Here is a 21460-nt window from a genome sequence, read left to right on the forward strand (position 1 = left end):
GAGCAATTAAAAGTTAACCCCGGGGTTGCATTTAGCAAAACAAGAAAATTATTTCCTCTGTAATTAATGAGGCGTGGTGGGGTTCATCTTAAACTGTCTCAGGATGAAGCACATCTTTTCTGGTTGCTGTTCATTCAACTAGAGAAGTGGCAATCTAATAACTGGGGATTGTTCCAAATCAGCATGTTTATAAAGCAGCTTTAAGGCTACTTTTATAAAACTTCTTTAAAATTTTAGTTTTTCCAGCTCCTTCTAATTCTCCTCATTCATCATGTAAACAGTGCAACCTAGTGCACCTGAGCAGGGGATAGTTATATTTTTTTATCTCTGCATCTTTCCCCCATGTTGTTTATTCCCCTGATATGGACTCAACCCCTGTGTCATCTTGAAAGAGATACTTTCCACAGAACTGTCCTATTATACAAGCGGGAAGCAACAGTCAGTCTGAGCCTATTAAGTAATATGTTATGACAAGCTTGAGTCATGGGTAGCTTCTGATGTTTCATAGGAAAACATTCTTTTTTTAGACAAAAGTTATTTTATATCTCTTCTTGCCATATTCTTTCATTATCAAGGATTATTTCTGTGCACATGGGATTAGTTTCTTACATTTAAATCATGGAGATAATGACTTCCAATATGTTTTCATGAGACATCCTAAACTGATCCACCTGTATAACCTAAGGAAGAAACAGCTTTTTAAAATCGGTGAATAAAAAGGTGCTGTAGAAGTGTAAATCCTTACTAATAATTCTGTATTTTGTAATGTGCCAATAGCACATCTTACACATTTAAATTTTTTCCCTACTTTCTGTTTCATAAAGCCTGGACCGGGGCATGGTGGTATTTTAGCTATGAAGTTACTTAAGTTTAGATTTCAATGAAGTGTTTGATTTGAATGTTGGAATAAATAGATAACTGCATCCTGGGAAATGCTGCTGTCTATGCATGTCAAATACTGTTAAACAGCTGCAGAGTAGGTTTCCCTGCAGAGTTTTCTGATTAACCTGAACTCTGACTTGGTGGCAGCAGTTTGCCATGCAAGTAGTCCAGAAAATCTCTTTAAGGCAAAGGGAACCTGAAGCCTGTACTGCAGTGATTTTCAGCCTTTGGTCCGTGGACCTCTGGGGCTGCAGTCTGTCTAAGATTTTCAAAGAGACCCGCACCTCCATTCAAAAATTTGAAGGGGTCCACAGATGAAAAAAGGTTGAAAACTGCTACTGTACTGTATAGTACTGATTATTTTGTGATATGCCTGTTGTTGGGCAGACAACAATCTATTTTTACTTGACTTCTGGCTTAAATAGAACTTTGGCTACTTCATTAGTGACACATTATGCAACTCAAACAGTACAAAGTGCTTCATCAGAGCCTTTTGCCCTTCTCTGTGTTGCATGTGTTGAACTAACAAATGTTCATTTATTAACTTCTTGGTCTCTTCCAGATTGCTGACCTGCAGCTCCATAAACTGGATGAGCTGGACTGCTTGATCCAGGGCCTGCTGTATGTTGATTCTGTTGGGTTTAATGGCCAGCCAGAGTGCTATTATTTTGAAAATCCCACAGATCCTGAACAGTGTCAGAAAAAGCCTTACTGCCTTGATAATCCATATCCAATGTTGCTGGTTAACATAGGCTCAGGGGTCAGCATCCTAGCAGTGTATTCCAAGGACAACTATAAAAGAGTTACAGGGACCAGGTAAGGATGCTATATATACGGGGTCAGATTATTGCCACTTCCCTCACCGTCCCTCCATAGAAGATAGCTTGGAGATACATCAATCCATTGCAGCTGCTGGGGAGCCTTTGCCAGGGACCTAGGGACCACAACTGAATTTTTAAGTTGCCCTCTCCTCATAGAGATGCTTGCATTGTCAAAACCAAAATACTACATTATTTCACTTGCTGTTGACTATTTCAGTACAGCAGTGTGTAATTAATTTTTTAATTATATAAAAAAATTACAAGAATTATACAAAGTATCATAGTGGTAGCTATGTTCGTCTGTATCCACAAAAACGAGGAGTCCGGTGGCACCTTAAAGACTAACAGATTTATACAACATATCTAAGCATAAAATATTATAGCAATTCATACATTAGGGAATGAAAATATTCCTATATGTGATGAATATTGGAAGTAAGATTAATTAAACTAAAAATTTGGTGGTGGTGGTTATAAATTATTGAAGCATTTGCTAACATCCTTTTGATTTTTTTTCTATTAATAGTATGAAAGAAATATGAAGTTTGGTACAGTAGTTTGCAGCTTGTTTAATTCTCTAGCAATGATAATTAGATATCTCTTTCTTCAATTTTGGGGGCGTAGGGGGTTCGGCTGGGGCTCGTCCCACTCCGGGGCGGCGGGGAACCAGACGCATCGCTACTTCAGTCAGGTGTGTCGGGGAACTAGCCTGGCTGTGCCGCAAACGGTCAGCAGCTCAGGTCCTCAGGCAGGGGCTGAGCAAACAGTTAAATAACAGGCCCTGGGTCAGGGCAGGGCAGTAGAGAATCTGTGGCTCAGGCCCTCGGGCAGGGGCTGCACAGACAAATAAGTTTAGGAGGCTCAGGCCCTGGCTCCGAAGGACCTGGGAGAAGGGGAGACTGCCACCCGCACGTTGGGTGGCAGTGGGGGCACAGGCCCCCTCCACTTCGTCCCAGCCCGGGGCGCTAGCAGCAGTAGATGGTCCGCTGCTGTGTCAGTGGGGATCCTGACTGCAACACTGACATCGTCTCGAACTCCCCCTCTAGAGGTACCTGCGTCGTGATGGTGTCCTCCACGGAATCAAGCACCATAGGCTCCTCTGGGTACCCGATGAGCGGCAGGCTTGGCAGCTCCTCTGGGTAACTTGCCACTGGCCGGCTTAACAGATTCTCCGGGGTCTGGTCGGCATCAGGCCTCAGCTGGTCTGGCCAATCCTTGAGTCGGTCGCCAACTGCAGGAGTCTCCTCACCGGGAGCTAGGCCACAAGCGTCTGGCTTCTCCGGTAGCCAGGCCTGTAGTGAGCTCCGTGGTTGGGCTTTTGTACTTCCTGGCCTGCGCCCTGACCTCTGGGGAGTGGGTGCAAGCGCCACTGGCTCCGCCCACTTTGGCGTCCAGAGGGGCTCGTCCCTCTCCAGGGCGGCGGGGAACCAGACCGCCTCGTTACAGGGGCGTTTGGCAATATTTCTAATTGTATTTGTTGTTTTCTATGACTCCACCTTCATTGTCAGTCCATCATTCATATGAAAGCCTCCCAATATTGCATCTTTTCTCCCACTCTTTTAATGGGTAATCTGTGGCAACACTCTGTTGCCTTCCCCACTCCTCTTTTTGATTAATGTAGGGGATATGTAACTCACTAATGTTCTGTTCTTTGTAAAGCTTGACTGTATATTCAGACCTATGGATAGATTACTTAAACACTAAAGGCACACTGAACATTTCACTGTTTTTCATTACACATAAGATATAAAACATGTTTTTGACTTCAGCCTATATATATAGATGTGTGTGTTCTGGTTTTTTTCCCCCCATAAATAATATATTTTCAGTCTGGATGCACAGGAGACCTTTACCTTGAAAACTCCTTTGACTTTAGCATTCTATAGTCTTGAACTATTTGTCTGTTTCTCAGTATACAATACAAACAACAAACTGATAGTAAACACCCTTTAAAGCTGTCGGGCTTGGATGTCTTGTTACACATCATAGCTCCATTGACTTCAGTAGACTTATAAGAGGAGAATCATGCCCACGATCCTGAATGTTATGTGAATAATATTTAACTAATTCAAAAATCTGAATGATAACATGTATATTTCTTATTGCTTAAACATCAAACATGCTGTAGTGGTACTTCGTTGTGAGTATTCAGATCTGAGATTATCTAATTGGTTCTAAATTGACCTAGATCAGCAGCAAGTAACCTTTTGTGGAATGAATTAATAGTTCATTTTCTAGATGGACAGCTGTCCATTCCATAGAAATACTGTCCCACCTTGGACTCATTGTCACTCTTGTTTAAGCAAAGAGATCAAGGAGTGAATAGGCCAATCTACTCTGTTGTTGCTGTGACTTAGGCATGTTGACAGGAAAGTTTGGAGAAGTGTGTACATTCAGCTCAGTTGATGTAATATATGAGGATTGTCATCTCCAGGGCTCTCATACTGTACTGAGTCAGGGCCACTCAGAGGATTCAGGGGGCCTGGGGTCTTTGGTGGCGGGGGGCCCCCGCGGCCTAATTGTCGCCAAAGACCTGGCACTTCAGCAGCGGGTCCCGGGGCTGAAGGACACACACACACACACACACACTCCCACCGCCGAATTGCCTCCGAAGACCCGGCACTGCGGCGGGGGGGTCCTTCCGCCCCGGGACCCACCGCCGTGGGTCTTCGGGGCACTTCGGTGGCGGGTCCCAGAGGGGAAGGACTCCCCCGTGGAAGATGCTCTGGGGGCCTGGGCCCCGCAAGAGTTTTCCAGGGCCCCCGGAGCGAGTGAAGGACCCTGCTCCAGGGGCCCCGAAAAACTCTCGTGGGGGCCCCTCTGGGGCCTGGGGCAAATTGCCCGACTTGCCCCCCCCCGGGCGGCCCTGCACTGAGCTCACATATAAATTCAACTTTAAAAAATGTTGGAGCTCAGATCTGTTAAGGCTGAAGGTTCATCAATCTCGAGTTGTTATGCAAATATTCAACATCCTAAAATGCATGTGATAAATATGCATTACTTTATTTACATAATCAACAAATGTCCTGATTATCTGAGCTGAAGCCTGACAAGGCTGCAGCACGGAACAAGCTTAAGACATTTAAGAGTTGCCATGACCTTTGCTGGCTTTGGCACCTGTAAGTAACCCTGGCTGCTGCTTGTGGCTTTCCCCAGCTACATCTTGCCCAGGACTGGAGAGCTGCAGTTGGTTTCTAGGATTGTTGCTTGCCCTGGGCTGGGAGAGTATCTGGCTGTTTCCTGTTATCAGCTGAGGGATGCTTTGGCTGGGCTGCTGGTCGCTTGCTAGGTGCCCAGCTCTGGCTGCTCCTTGCCCATTTCTCCCTGGCTTGGGAGTGCTTTGGTTGTTGATTACCAGTGATTTCCACTCTGACCCCTATGACCAGGGAGAGATGGCTAGAGCGCTGCCCACAGGTGCTTGAGCTGTAGTTTCAAGTCTGTGGCCATGCATGGGTTTGCGGGAGACACAATATGCTGTAGGCTGCATCCCTGTGATTTGAGTCCTCCCAGCTGGATCTTCATAATTAGAATCCCCGGGCTTCTAATCTTGGAGATTCTACTGGGCATGGCTCGTAACCATAGATGCAGCCTAGAGTGTGTCTCCTCATCGTTCCCAATCAGGAGATGTGAACGTCTAGACAGGAGCTATGCAAAGAGCAAGTAAAAGCAGGAGACAGAGAATGTGTGGATGACGCTTCTTAGAGCTGCCTGATGCCTATGAACTCTTCTCATTTTAGTCTCGGAGGTGGAACGTTCCTGGGCCTGTGCTGTTTGCTGACTGGCTGTGAGACTTTTGAAGAAGCACTAGAAATGGCAGCTAAAGGAGACAGTACCAACGTCGATAAACTGGTAAAAGATATTTATGGGGGAGACTATGAACGATTTGGCCTTCAAGGATCTGCTGTAGCATCAAGGTACATATTTAACTGGTTGTTTTCAAAGAGCTTAGTCGAAATTTGCTGTGCACACTAAACTGAGCGCTCAATGCCTACCCTGTGTCCTCTGTTTGTATATAAAAGTCACCTAGCTGTATTATGCTGTTTTTACTTAAGATCTCTCTCCTGTTTTTGTTTTCTAATAAAGTATAAAAATATTCAAAGTTTAGCAAATACAATGTATTTTAATTTAAAATACAGTAATTTTGAAAGAAATACCTTTACCCATTGTAACTGTATTCACCTATTGTGTTTTCTTTATTAAGAGATCCTTTCTCACATGTCCATGTTATGTAGGGTTGCCAACTCTGACTGAAGCTATTCCAGGAGATTTTTTTTCCCCCCCAACATGACATAATGTCATTTTCTTAAAATAGCTATAAAAAATCTCCTGGATTGCTTTCAATACTCTCTGGAAGATGGATGCTGATTCCAGGAGACTCCAGGCCAGTCCTGGAGGGTTGGCAACCTTAATGTTATGTCCAGAATCGTCAGCATGAAATCCAAGTAAAGCTGTTCATATTGTAAGCTTATTAAAGTGGATTTGTGGAAATTTAACCTTTCTGAATAACTTAGAATAAAAAGGATTGTGATATTTCCAACACAGCTTTGGCCACATGATGAGTAAAGAAAAAAGAGATTCCATAAGTAAAGAGGACCTGGCCAGAGCTACCTTGGTCACTATCACCAACAACATTGGCTCCATTGCTCGCATGTGTGCATTGAATGAGGTAAGTCTGCAAATTCACTGTAAGTTTCATTGCGGCCTCTAGCATTAGTGCAGTACAGATAACAAAAACAGCAAGTGCATAATGCTTATACACCTATTCTGTGACTTCCCCGCTAGATAGATGCACACATTTAATTTTGGCTCCTAACTTCTTTGAAGTCTACTATTAACTCCATTATAAGGTACTCTTTGCTATGAGGCACAGGACATTTGGATTTAAAAAAACCCAAGGTTTTATAATAACTGAACACTCCTATAATTAATGATCCCCAGAGCCATTCAGCTGTTCCGACTCTTTAGATCACAGGGACATTAATATCAGTGCATATAGCGAATCAGTTCTTCTAATTATCTCTTGGTTTAGTAGCTCTTGTTGTTATCCCACAAGCAATAAAGTATGACTGCAACATTCTCATTGCATTGGTTTTTGTGTTTGTTTCATGACCTAGTGGTCAAGAACTATTCATGGAGTTAGTTTTTAGCTCTAAGTACTCTCCATTTTCTGGAAAGTCATCTTCAGTCATGAGGGTTTTCTACATTCTTTTTGCTTTCAGCTTCTTTACAGTGTTGCCTTGTGGCATGGAGTTCAAGCAGCATTGTACAGGGCTATCAAAGCATCGAGAGTTACAACAGAGATCCACGTGTGTTGCATTAAGAGGAGAAAAAAGATAACTAATGACCCTCTGCAATGTTTTGCGCCTCTACAAAGACATTTTTTTACTCTTTTTTGTTTAATGGACAATTTCTTTTAACTGGATGATCTGTAGAACTACTAGGGAGAATGGACAGATGTGATAAATAACTTTCATTTCATAGAGGACATCTAAATAGATTTTTCCCCACCAGCACTTCGATCATGTTTTGTTATGCTTATTTCAGTTGTATGACACAAAGGAAGAATAATTGTTCACAATGTGTGATGGGCTAGGAGTACAGAGAAAAATTCTAGGCTGAATAATTAATAAAATAAATATTTTTGTTTTAGGAGCAAACTGTTTGCTTTATGTGAGTCACTGGTTGGGATTAATCCAATAACCAGTTCTTGATCTTCTCAGAGAAAGGCAAAGCTATACCCCCACCAGCAACAATGCACATAGCCTGTTGTGAAGCATTGTGTGTTAAGTCAGGGCCATGATGATGATTCCTTTGTGACTTGCTGGCGAAACCAGTTTAGGCCCTGAAGCATGAGATTTGATGAGTCTTATGATTGTAGCTTAAACATAGTAATGAAAATTATTAAATATGAAGATGAAGAATAAATAAATAAAAGATTCTTCCTCCTGGACTTCAAAGCTGGGGTGGCTTGCATAAAGCTGGCAACAGTGTGTAAATTCCATCACCTGGACATTTTTGGGTACATGTCAATGAAACACTGTCCCATAGATTGGCACAAAGGACCCCCTCTACTGTTCACAGCTAGGGGAACATCTTCCCTAGCTGCAGAGCACCTAACAAACCATATAAAGTATACAGCAGCCCTCCATGCTGCACCATCAATACAGATTTCACTGTACAGCTAAATTGGCCACACACACACACACACATACATATATATATATGCTATGTAGCCTTCTACAGTTGGGCTACAGTTGTTAATAGTTTAATGAAAAACACTACACAGTGTACATCATATGTCATTTTCAGGATGTCATAACTTGATCAGATCAGATCTGAATTTCATCAGAATGCCTCACTGGTTGAAGGCTGCTATGTTTCAACTTTCATTTTGTCTGTAGAACTGTTAAAAGGGTAGCAAGAATTTTATACGATAAGAATAGTGTGTTCTTATTCTCTTTGTACTCAAAAGTGGCTGAATTCTCTTTACTTAAACTTCCACACAAAATGTATCACTGGGCAGAAGCCAGGCCTAGAAAGTTTTATACCAAAAGGTGATCATTCCAGAAAGTTACAAGTCACTGAAAATAGAAGGTTAAAATTGAAATGGTCATGCCAATTTCATTATTGTAGCCATATTTCCTTCTGTTAGTCCCTATGGAATCTTTAATGGGATTTTTAATCAGTTGTCCAACCAATTAATTGGGTTTCTTTAAAATAATTTGCCATAAATCTTGCATACTTGTGATAGGATAGTGAATGATATGTATGAATAGTTTTCTTTTAGGTTTAGGATCTTCAGTAAAAAGTGTGTATGTCCATGTCAGATACCATTTGTTTTGATTTTCTAATAACGTCATGGTCATATTTGGGGGAAAAAAGGAAAGTTTATTAAGAATGAAATTAAATTTGGTTCCTAAACAGTTTGGTAGTGTTGCATTAGCAGAAATGTATTGCATATATCTTTGCTGTCCGTTTGCAAGAAATGTGTTTTACGGAGTAGAAAGCACTGTCTGCTTGGGGAATGCAGAATGCTGCCTATTTTTAACCTTAACCTGTAAAATACTGACTTTTTCCACATCTCCAGCCAAATAAGTTCATAGGAGGATATGTGAATGTATGCTTATGTGGCCACAGACTCCAGAGGGTTAATTAGAAGTTTTCTATCCTCTATCACTGTAAAACTGCATTATCTAAATAAAGCTGTTGTTGCTAAATATAGTCTCTGCGCATTTGACTGTTCTTTTAGCCATGTTAATATAAATAACTAGACCATGATGTGCTTCAGCACTATCCAATATCTTACACATTTTGAGTGTGACATCCTCTTCAGACTACACCCTGGACAGTGCTAAAGGACACCATGGTCTAGTTATTTATATCAGCATGGCTAAACTACTCGGAAAAGAACAGTCAGGTCCGCAGATGAGACTATATTTAGCAACAAAAGCTTTATTTAGATAATGAAGTTTTACAGTCATGGAGGATAGAAATCTTTTAACTGACCCTCTGGAGTCTGTGGCAAACACCAGCATACGTTATCATTATCTTTAGAGATAATTCTGTGGATATTCAGCAGAGACTGTTAATGAAATACATCATCATCCAAGCTCCCAACATGAGTCTTATGAACTTTTGCACATTCAGGTACTCACTTGCTGTTGAATTGTTGACTTGCTGGATGTGAACTGTTTTAAAATGACGAATGCTAGATTCCATTTCTCTTTGTACATCATCACCAGAACTGGATTCAGTGGGGTAGCATAGGTGTAACTGAAGGCATCATGGGCTACAGGAACTTTAATTACAGGTGGTTATGTGTGAAAAGGGTTGTCTTGACCTGTGGTTGGCTCTTAGATTGAAATGGGAGAGGTGTGTTTTTGTTGGTGTTTCAATGCTTTCCCATATAAACAGAGCACAGTTAACATTGAAACCAGTGAGAGACAATAAGTGTGGAACCTCACACTGCCATTTTACAGTCACTTTTCAGAGTGGAACCACAGTTTGGGAATGATGTTTATAGACGCCTTCACCTGTATCTCTAGAGCAGTGTTTCCCAAACTTGGGATGCCGCTTGTTTAGGGAAAGCCCCTGATGGGACGGTTTGTTTACCTGCCACGTCCGAAGGTCTGGCCGACAAGGCTCCCACTGGCCGCAGTTCGCTGCTCCAGCAGCTGCTCCACTGCTTCCAGCAGCTCCCATTGGCCTGGAGCAGCGAACCACAACCAGTGGGAGCTGCGATCGGCCGGACCTGCAGATGCAGCAGGTAAACAAACCGGCCCGGCCTGCCAGGGGCTTTCCCTAAACAAGCAGCATCCCAAGTTTGGGAAACACTGCTCTAGAGTAATCCTTACCAAATACTCTTCAAAGGTTCTCCTGGAGTCAGGTGGATTTGTTGATTATCTTTACTCTTCAAAGGCTGCGTCACTTAATAAATGAAATATTAATAAAATTCATATGTAATAAATTACATATGAGATTTCATGGAAGTAGCATTGCTAACTAACACTTCAGTTTTACCACATCAGAGAAATATCTCCTAGCATTATACATCCTGTAAGTGCCATTGATTATATTTATGTAACACATTAGTGACATATTTTATCCTGTCCTGCAAATAAATCTGCCTGCCTGCTGCCACTTGTCTCCTTAGTAAACACAGCTAGTTACTGCATTGGGAGTTTCAGTTGGGGGAATTAGGGATGCATTGCTATGATATATAAAGTTGAAAATTCCCGAGTTTTTTTTCTCAATAGAAATAAAATTGCATGTCTAAAGCAGCACACATGCTGAATTTAGTTTTATTTTTCATCTTTCTATTGTTATTTTACAGAACATTGACAGAGTGGTGTTTGTAGGAAACTTTCTCAGAATCAATATGATCTCTATGAAGGTGCTAGCATACGCTATGGATTATTGGTCCAAGGGACAGCTGAAGGCTCTATTTTTGGAACATGAGGTAGGGAAATGTATCCATTAAATTCCTTATTAGTTATAGGAAACTATTTCTGTGATGTTTGAGTGTACAGAGTTGCCACAGAGAATGTTTCTCTTAAAAAGCCAAAGGGTGCGATAGACTAGGTTCTGTGAAAAAGGCCTTTAACTCAGGAGGTAGTTGAAGATGTAAATCCCTGAATTGTAATTAGTTTGAGTGCTCATCTTGCTGGATTCACTTTCATTTAATAACCCTCAGACATCTGCCCAAAACGTTCTCTGGCATAAGACTATGCATGCAAAATTTCAGGCCCAATACTTGTTTTGGTTGGTTTGGATTTTGTTATTACAAAATATCAAATTATGCATGCAAAATTTCAGGCCCAATACTTGTTTTGGTTGGTTGGCATTTTGTTATTACAAAATGTCAAATGGTGTTGAAATTAGATTAATAGGGTTAGAATGGAAACTGCCTTACCATAAGTGTGGAGCCAATATAGTGGTTCCATAACAAGTGCTGTTTTGACCTTTGGTTAGTCACAACAAGCTGTGTAAGGCTTATAATGATACAACTGGGCCCTTTTCTTCTCCCACTGAAATCATTTAATTACAATTCATGTGTTGAACACTGGTATAAGATGACTGCTCTGACAAGATGTATGTCTTTTTAACTGCCTTATCAATGCTGAGAGCATTATGAGTATTGTGCTACTTGGTTATACTTCAGAATTTCTGATAGTTCTTGTTTCTGTTTTTAAGGGTTATTTTGGAGCTGTTGGAGCCCTTCTAGAATTGCTTAAAATGCCAGAAGATCAGTGACAAAGCCAACTGGAAGTAGATACCTGTCAAAGATGCTGCTGGATAGAATGAAAGTCACTATAAGGATGGAAATGAAGCCATTATGGCAGTTCTACCTGCTGGATTTGTAAATAATTTAAAATCCTTTTAGCTGATCTCTAACTTTTGGGTTTTGACCTTATACTTCAAAATTCATACTGGGAATAAAAAGGTTTTTTTCTGTATACTGTATTTTTTGGGGAGGGGGGAGGGGAACTGTGCAACGTGGCCAAACATACAGATTTTATGGATTGATTTTAAAAAGTGCATACTGTTTAAAAAAGGACCTATACTATGAGAGACCTACGTTTCTTCTGGGGTTTACTGATTAGTGTGGTAATTTTAACTTCATCTAGTAATCACTCTAGGAGATTTTTATCTTATATTTTTCATGATGTTTCATGATTTACTCTTGGTTTCAAATGAAACTACAAAGCTGGCACATTTTACTGTGAACACTAAACTAATTGATTTTGTTGCCTTCACTTTTTTTATTTAAAAAGATACTCTTCCCTCTCATCTCTCCTGCAAAAAGATGCCCTTTCTTTGACTACATGTGTTTGTTAACGAAGAGACACTAGCAGACATGCTGAGATGGGGATAAGATTTGTGTAGTCACTGGCACCTTTTGAAGTCATGAACATGAGTTAACTGCTCATTGTGGCACCAAAGCCCCTTGCATTTTGGCCTATTCCTTTCTGAAATTTTTGATTACTGGGTCAAAACTAAAACAAAATCTTATTATGGTAAAACTCATCTATAAAAAGAGCTCTACGGTACAGATGTTATTTATACAGTATATACTTAGCATTAGAAAATAACAAGGGAGAGTAATTTCAATATGTCTGAGGACTTTACTGTAGTAATTACATAACTTTTTAAATTTTGTCTTCATCAGATTTGTTATTGTTTATTCAAATCATACTTTCTAAAATTAAAACCAATACTTATTGTATCATATATTGAATTAGGAACTAAAGTTTAATTTTGCCTCCAGGACTTGGTAAAGTCTGAGTATTTTTTCCTAAATCATTCTGTCTTACAAATCTGTATTTGAAATACATCCTTTTTCATGTGTCACATGATGTACAGGGTCCATCCGAGGGACAGTACAATTTTAGGGAGCATGTGTTCTCTGATGTATTTTGATTTTGGTTTTTTGGTTCTGAACACAGTCATTAATTTCCATCTCTCTCAAACCTTGGATAAATTGATACTAACAGAAGTGTTGACTTGTCTGCTATAAATAAAACCCTTTACTGTGTGATGGTTTTTAATGTATCTGTAGAATTCATTTCTTTAAACCGAACTATATAAAGTACATAGTAGTACTTAATTTGGTTACATTTTCCTGTTGTTTTTACGATCTGTTCCTGGTACTTGTTTTTCCTATGTTACATCACTTTGACATTTCCTACTTTGAGTCATCCACTCATCTGAGACTTTGTTGAATTGCTTATTATGTGACAGGTTTAAAGTTCTGCCATTTTACATTTGACTTTTTTCATCGTGGTTATAGAAGGCATACAACATGTGAAAAACTTTTAACATAATTAACTGTAACATTACTGAAGGAGTTACAGCTGGGATACATTTGACTGAATGCTTCTAGTGCAATATGAACAATATAAGTTACATTAAGCGTTTAAGTTGCTAAAGAGGACAGTTGTATAATCTTGGACATTGTGCGTATGCCTACACTTCAAGGGCTACTACAGCACAGCTGCAGTTCTGCCGCTGCAGCACTGTAGTGTAGACACTTACACGTCAATGGAAGGTGATTTCCCATCACTGTAGTAATTCCACCCCCTCAAGAGGTGATAGACTGTAGACACAGCTCGGTCTATACAAGAATTCTTCCAACGACCGAGCTGTCTCTACAGTGTGGGTAGGTTGACCTAACTACATCGCACAGTGCGTGGAATTTTTCATAGCCCTGAGCAATGTAGCTTCGTCGACCAGGTCTTAGTGTTGGCTATTTCAAGCATTGCAGGCCTCCTGAATTTTTAAAAAGGCAGCAATTATAATGGACATACCAGGTTTACTTTTCAAGCGTCAGTGCCAAGAGGGTAAATTTGCACATGCAGAATCACACATGCAAGTATTTCTGCAAATACCAGAAAATGGCTGGAGCTGTGAGCTTGTAAGTTGTGCTCAGGAGGGAAGATCTTCCACAGTCACACTGATTCAAGAGAATTATAGTTTGTATGACAGACAATTTTTTGGACTTCTCTAAGCAGCATAACGAAGTCAAATACTAAAGGGCCGTCCTTTATCTGGAGTAGATTTAAAAAATACTAGTGTATTGTACCTAACTTTCAGGCAAAAGACTTACTGAACATAGCAAGCACTTAGAGATATTTGTTACTCCCAGGAGAAAAGTCTTTATGTGCTTTTGATTTGAAGTTATAATAGTAAGCCCTGTATGCATTACAGGTGACAGGACAAGACTCAGTTCTGTGTGTTACAGTGTAGAGCACAACTGTATTTGAGACCTGCAGCAGTGTCTTTCCTTAATGACTTACTTTTAAGGCCGTGAGTCTGTCATATGGGTCATGGAAGTCGCTGATTCCTTGGCTTCCTGGACCTCTGTGACTTCTGGAGCGGCCGGTGCGGCTGACCCCGGAGCCACCCCAGCAGCTGGCCCTATGGCCAGCCACACTGGCCTCTGCTGGGACAGCCCTGGGGCCACTCAATCAGCGGCTGGTGCAGCTGGCCCCAGGGGCGGCCCCAGAGCAGCAACAGTCCCAGAGGCAGTCAGCCTCCGCTGCCAGAGCAGGGGCCAGCCGTAGCCCCACCAGGGCCTCCCAGAGCAGCGCCCCCGCCCCCACCCCACCCCACCCAGGATCCCCCAGAGCAGCTAAGATTTAGTTACAGGCTATGAATTTTTCTGTATTGCCTGTGACCTGTCTGTGACTTTTATTAAAAATACCCATGACTAAATCTTAGCCTTACTTATTTTCAAACATCGTGCTTCAGGTGTATGAAGTGTAAATCCCCTTGTCATTTGTCCATTCTTCTTTTCTCCCCTATTCTGACTCTTCTTGTGTGCTACTATGGGAAAGCCAGAGACAAACCTGTCAGTCATCCCATCAGTACTTGTTTCTGACCCACTTCTGCCTTGAGCCATGGAGCCCACACAACCTGTTTGGCTCTTCTAATGTTTCTCCTACAGAGAAAAAGACAAGGAGAAGAGATGAGAGAACTCATTAGCGTTCAGGTGAGCAACAAATCCCCACCATGTCCTCCAACCTGTGTTGGTTCAGTTTGGCAGCAGCCTGTGAAACGGACTCTTCTGGCTGGGAAAGTAGGATCACCTCTCCCATCTGGAACATTCACTACAGCTCCAGTAAAGCCATGGGTTATTGCCCTATGAGTTGTTCTGCCAGAGGATTTTAGTGCTATCTACCGTCTCTTGTTCTTCGACTTCAAACTTTCTCTGGCCATCCTCTGTCCTGTGCGCTCTTCTTGCTCAGAACCTGTCAGCTTTCCCGGTTCCTGCATGCCTCAAGCTGGCGAGTAGAAGAAACAGGTTAGTATCAGAGGTGTTTCTTGGCTACTGCTTAGATACTGTGGGGGTAAGGACCATATAGAGGTATTTCTAGACTTGCTGATACAAGACAAATAATACTATAACCCTTTAGAGCTAATATTGACCTTGGCTTTAATGTGACAGAAATCATGAGAAAATGGTCTACTTTTAATTAGAGTTCTGTTTAACATTATTTTTATTCTCTTTATGAAGAAACTCAGTAATTTATCAGTATTTATAAACTGCATACAGCATCCTAGTGTATTTTAGTTGTTTTCCTTCTCAAAATTGTCATATGCAGAACCATTACAAACTATTTTTGATGCTGTTATGAACCACAAATGAGCTCAAATATGTTAGGTGGTTGCAATTGCTATAGTAACAGTAGGGGGACCCATAATATCAGTAATGAAAATTCTGATCGCAGTCACTGGCTGTGCTCTGCATAGCAAAGACATTACACATTTTGTTTACATTGTTACAGACAAAAATCTGTTCTGTCCTCTTTACTCCCCTTGCCTTTTCCTAACAGGTGATTGTTTGACATGAGAACATCCATCACCTTGCTTAATATGTACTTTACTTACTGTATTGTATTTTCAGTTTTCTCATGACTGGTGCAAGAATAATACAAACATAGAAACATAATGTAAATTAACAATGTAAAAAAAGTGGAAAAAAACTGCCTGGTCCACAAATAAAACAAGGCTCTTGAGGAGAAAGCACTTACCTCAATAGACCTTGTAACGTTCCAGGAAGGTCAACAAATTCAGGCTGTCAGTGCAAGAAGGGAAGTGAACTGGAGTTGGAGATCCTCTCTGAAAATAACCCAAGTCCAGCTATTATATACAACAGCCCCCAGAATTATTCTGGGGGCTGTAAGCTCAGGTGTCTCTGCTGGTCTCAACTGATAGAGCCTTATTTTGCGCTTTTCCCTATTTTAAAATGGTGTATGTATTCTGAACCTGAAACTTAAAGGGCATAATAGGTTCCCTGCTACAGTGATTAAATGTTTTTAATACTCTCTGCATAGCTGTTTGTTTGCATGGATGTGACCCCTTTTTGTGTTCATTTTTATCTCTGAGATTTTTTTAAAGGAAATGTGTAACAAATCACGACAGTCAAAGCTGCATCACAATACAAGAGAGGTTTCATATTTTTAGCAAACATATTAGTAAAATTGGGTTGAACAACAAATAGAAAAAGGAAGAAAAATAAAGAGCAAGAAGTAATAAAAGGAGGTTTGAATAAGAAGATAAATAAGTAAAAATATATATGTTGCCAAAGGCCAAAACAGTCCCTATAGTTCTTTTGTCATCTTGAAATCTACATACTAGTCTTGCATATGATGTTAACAATGTGAGTCACTGTCTTATTCTAGGATTGGCCTGATTTTTAATGCCTTAACATTATTTTTGCTGTCATGCATACAAATAAGACACTATATGAATATTATAATTAATCCTCTGAAGCACAGATTGCATTATTTTTATGGTAAAATATTTGGATACAATGTTATTGTAGCCCTGTTGGTCCCAGGATATTAGACTGGGGTGGATGAGGTAATATCTTTTATTGGACCAACTTCTGCTGGTGAGAGAGACAATAGAAGTTGGTCCAATAAAAGATATTGCCTCACCCACCTTGTCTCTCTGCAAAATATTTGTGCAGTGTTCACCAGTGTGAGAGCATCACCAACAGACCTGAATCTCCTAGAACAAACCTATATATATAATTTAATTATTGAAGTTGATATTACAGGATCAGGGCCCTATTGTATAGCTTCTAGCACAAATGTGTCAAAACATGTTCCCTGCCCTACCTGTGGGCTCGGCTACATCCAGTAGAAACTGGGATCCTGAGCATTCTAGACTCCATTGCAACAGTGGGAAGGAGTTGTTACAGGGTTCCCAACTCCTCATGACAGCCTGAGGAAGGGGGGGAGGAAGTAGACTGCCAGGTGAGGAGATCAGCTAGTTTGCAGATTGTTAAAACATGTTCAAAGCACCATTTCAGTATTAATTCCTGGGACATCCATACAAAACCAGGCTGTGTTGATCACCTTAGCCTTCCTTTCTGAAATCTGCTGAAGAGTCTCTCGTTGCCCTAAGGCAATAATTCATCTGTAAAATGAGCAACGTGGGTGAGATCCTCGAGTTTCACTTTGGGCATATTCTGTTTCTTCTAATCCCATCCCCACTCTCCGTGCTCTAGAGAAACACCAACCAATGTGGGCCCCACTTTATAATGGCCATTTTAAAAAATAACAATAGGTGGTTTGTGTTTTCTCATCTGATTAATAGCCTTTTTAGGGAAGGTCAAGTCTGTGCCTCATCAGTTCATAGGGAGATAGCTAATCTGAAGTGTAATTTCAATAATAAAGACCTCTGAGTACAATATTAGGTAGAAGTTATGGTTGGCTGTGGAGGGTGGTGAGGGGGGGAAGGTACTGAGAGTAAAGTTTGTTTGTTTTGTTGTTGTGTTTTTTTAACTCAGATCTGCTCCTTATGAGAAGAATACACAGGTTTCAATTTAGATGGAAGTACATATGATTTCTTGTAGGATAGCAATACAGTACATATTTGATGCTCCAACTTTGGCAAGGCTATTCCAGTTGTTATCTTCTCAGCATTCATGTTCCTTCTAGACCGTCATGAGGATAGTCACAAGTGATTTTTGGCAGGACATAATTGCAGAGAGGAAAACCATGTGGGGTTGAACTGGTGACAGAATAAACAGCCGTGATTGTTCCTATTTCATATTGGTTGGTCCCTCATTTAGGAGTTGTCTTTTAAACATGCAAAGAGCCTTTGTATCCAGAGGAAAAACAAGATAATACAAACTGTAGAAACTATGCCAGTCATTTGCCCCTACCTCCACAGCAGTACATGAGAGCTAGAGGAGCTGTATATAATATATTTAAAGATGTAAAATGTAATCAAATAATTTCTAACTTTTGGTGGTTGGAACAGGCGAGGGGAGCATGAGAGAGGTGCCCTGGGGCTGGGTATAACAGGAGTGGCCTGAGGCCCTTTAGAAAAATCCATGCTCATGAGCCCAGTGTGAGAAGAGACACCAAGAGGTGGTCTGCAGAATTCACACCCATGTCCCAGACGATACTGGAATAGAGGCCAGTCCATCCTCAAGAGAGAGGGGTCTGGAAAAAGAAATAGGAAGGGAGGGAAAAATGTGAGGACCATGGGGAAAAGAACTATGTAGTCAATATAGGGGAGGGAGAGTTGGGAACAACATGAGCCAAGGAGGAAAAAGGGAGAGATGGGGGTCGGGGTAATAGAAGAGAATACTGAGGCAAAAAATGGAGAAAGCTAGGAATTGGGTAGGAAAAGTGAGAGAGCACTGGAGAAAGGAAGGGATAATGAAATAAAAGGAAAAGAAATACACAGGAATGAGATATGGTATAAAGAGGACAGTGGGCAACAGAAGGAGAGAAAAAGAAAAGTCTAGAGGAATGGACGGGAAAGGAGAGAACCAGATATGAGGCACTGCTATAGGGGTAGAATTGTTTTATTCATTGATTCTGTTCTCTGCATTTTAAAAAAAATTATATACCGAAAACCTACCGACCGCTATGCCTACCTTCATGCCTCCAGCTTCCATCCCGGGCACACCACAAGATCCATTGTCTACAGCCAAGCACTGAGGTACAACCGTATCTGCTCTAACCCCGCAGACAGAGACCAACACTTAGAAAATCTCCACCAAGCATTCCCAAGACTACAGTACCCACACGAGGAAATAAGGAAACAGATCAACAGAGCCAGATGTGTACCCAGAAGCCTCCTACTGCAAGACAAGCCCAAGAAAGAAACCAACAGGACCCCACTGGCCATCACATACAGTCCCCAGCTCAAACCCCTCCAACGCATCATCAGGGATCTACAACCCATCCTGGACAATGATCCCACACTTTCACAGGCCTTGGGTGGCAGGCCAGTCCTCGCCCACAGACAACCTGCCAACCTGAAGCATATTCTCACCAGCAACTGCACACCGCACCATAGTAACTCTAGCTCAGGAACCAACCCATGCAACAAACCTCGATGCCAACTCTGCCCACATATCTACACCAGCAACACCATCACAGGACCTAACCAGATCAACCACACCATCACCGGTTCATTCACCTGCACGTCCACCAATGTAATATATGCCAGCAATGCCCCTCTGCTATGTACATCGGCCAAACTGGACAGTCTCTAAGGAAAAGGATAAATGGACACAAATCAGACATTAGGAATGGCAATATACAAAAACCTGTAGGAGAACACTTCAACCTCCCTGGCCACACAATAGCAGATTTTAAAGTGGCCATCCTGCAGCAAAAAAAGTTTAGGACCAGACTCCAAAGAGAAATTGCTGAGCTCCAATTCATCTGCAAATTTAACACCATCAGTTTAGGACTAAACAAAGACTGTGAATGGCTTGCCAATTACAGAACCAGTTTCTCCTCCCTTGGCTTTCACACCTCAGCTGCTGGAACAGGGCCCCATCCTCCCTGATTGATCTAACCTCATTATCTCTAGCTTGCTTCTTGCTTGCTTATATATACACACCTGCCCCTGGAAATTTCCACTGCTTGCATCTGAAGAAGTGGGTATTCACCCACGAAAGCTCATGCTGCAAAACATCTGTTAGTCTATAAGGTGCCACAGGATTCTTTGCTGCTTCCAAAAAAAATTATGTATTTTGTATACTTTCCTATATGGGAAAAAACTAAGGAGAGGTGGGGTGTTTGGTGTGTGTGAAGAGGGTAGCTGAGCTCACCATGGCTCAGGACCTAAGTGAGGGGAGCAGGAGTACTGAGAAACACTGAACTGGAGGTGAACCATGTTTTGTATGAATCATAGAATATCAGGGTTGGAAGGGACTTCAGGAGGTCATCTAGTCCAACCCCCTGCTCAAAGCAGGACCAATTCCCAACTAAATCATCCCCGCCAGGGCTTTGTCAAGCCTGACCTTAAAAACCTCTAAGGAAGGTGATTCCACCACCTCCGTAGGTAACCCGTTCCAGGGCTTCACCACCCTCCTAGTGAAAAAGTTTTTCCTAATATCCAACCTAAACCTTCCCGACTGCAACTTGAGACCATTACTCCTTGTTCTGTCATCAGGTACTGCTGAGAACAGTCGAGATCCATCCTCTTTGGAACCCCCTTTCAGGTAGTTGAAAGCAACTATCAAATCCCCCCTCATTCTTCTCTTCTGCAGACTAAACAATCCCAGTTCCCTCAGCCTCTCCTCATAAGTCATGTGCTCCAGCCCCCTAATCATTTTTGTTGCCCTCCACTGGACGCTTTCCAATTTTTCCACATACTTGTAGTGTGGGGCCCAAAACTGGACACAGTACTCCAGATGAGGCCTCACCAATGTCGAATAGAGGGAAATGATCACATATGGGATGGGACTAGACTAGGATTTTTTCCTCTGTAAATCAAACAATGCACACAATGGACCAACCACATCTCCAAGGCTGATGGAGTTACACTAGGAATGGATTTGATTTACTAGTCTATAACTGATTGATTTAGTTTTCACACAGTAATTCTGCAGACAAACAGTAGGCCATAAAGCACTTGGTTCCCAAAGAAGATAGTTCTTATATGGGTTATATCACACCCTATAATGCAGAATTTGAGCAACACCTACATATACAAACACTCTGTTGATAGGGCAGGGGAAAGAAGAAATCTTCTCTCCCTGCTGCGTATAGTCTTAATCCAATTCCCACTGAGGTCAATGGGAAGATGTGATGGGATCTGACACCGGCATACAGACTGGAACTGTGGGACTGCTGTGCCCCCTTAAGTCTCCAGCCTGGGTGGTGTCTCACAAAGCTATGCCAGTGACAAACAGCAACCTCCTCCAGGCGCTGTGATCACTCAGCCATCAGCATATTGGGACTCACAACCTAAGCCACTCATGAATAATACAGAGAGGGACACCAGCCAATCACCCAGCCCCTAGCCTTGCACTCCAGAAATATACCATCTTAGGCTGCTCAAGACTCCCTTGGACTGTGCAAGCTAATTAATTAGTTCACCACTCTAACAAAGGGTAGTGGACGTGCAAGTCTTTGTTAACCTGAGCTGAGATTCCCCAAGCACTTCCACCAAACCCACACTGTTTTAGGTAAAATAGAAAATAGATTTATTAACTACAGAAAGACAGATTTTAAAATATTATAAATAGCAGGCAGAGAGATCACAGTTGGTTACATAAGAAATAAAAATAATTTTCTAGTCTAAATTCTACAAACTAAGCAGGATTTGAATCAAGCAGTTTCTCACCCCACTAGATGTTCCAGGCAGTTTACAGCTCTTAATACACAGGTTGGATTCCCTTCCCAGCCTGGGACCAATCTCCTCAGTTCAAAATCTTTGTCTTCTAGATGATCTTCCAGGTGTTGAGATGGGAGAGGTGAGAGGCCCAGTGATAA

At 41.5% G+C, this 21460-nt stretch overlaps 1 protein-coding gene across 2 annotated transcripts in view; it reads left to right on the forward strand.

The window, feature by feature from the left end:
- Window positions 1-12746, forward strand: part of PANK1 (pantothenate kinase 1) — a 36927-nt gene extending 24181 nt beyond the window's left edge. For both annotated transcript variants that reach the window (XM_039481548.1, XM_039481549.1), the window contains exons 3-7: window positions 1445-1698; window positions 5441-5617; window positions 6246-6369; window positions 10537-10662; window positions 11397-12746. In XM_039481548.1, the coding sequence (XP_039337482.1) occupies window positions 1445-1698; window positions 5441-5617; window positions 6246-6369; window positions 10537-10662; window positions 11397-11456 (741 nt within the window). In that variant the 3' untranslated portion in view covers window positions 11457-12746. The remainder of the gene's footprint in view (window positions 1-1444; window positions 1699-5440; window positions 5618-6245; window positions 6370-10536; window positions 10663-11396) is intronic.
- The last annotated feature ends 8714 nt before the right edge of the window (window positions 12747-21460 follow it).

Source organism: Mauremys reevesii, linkage group 7 (assembly GCF_016161935.1).
Source record: "Mauremys reevesii isolate NIE-2019 linkage group 7, ASM1616193v1, whole genome shotgun sequence".
In the NCBI taxonomy this organism is placed as follows: Eukaryota; Metazoa; Chordata; order Testudines; family Geoemydidae; genus Mauremys; species Mauremys reevesii.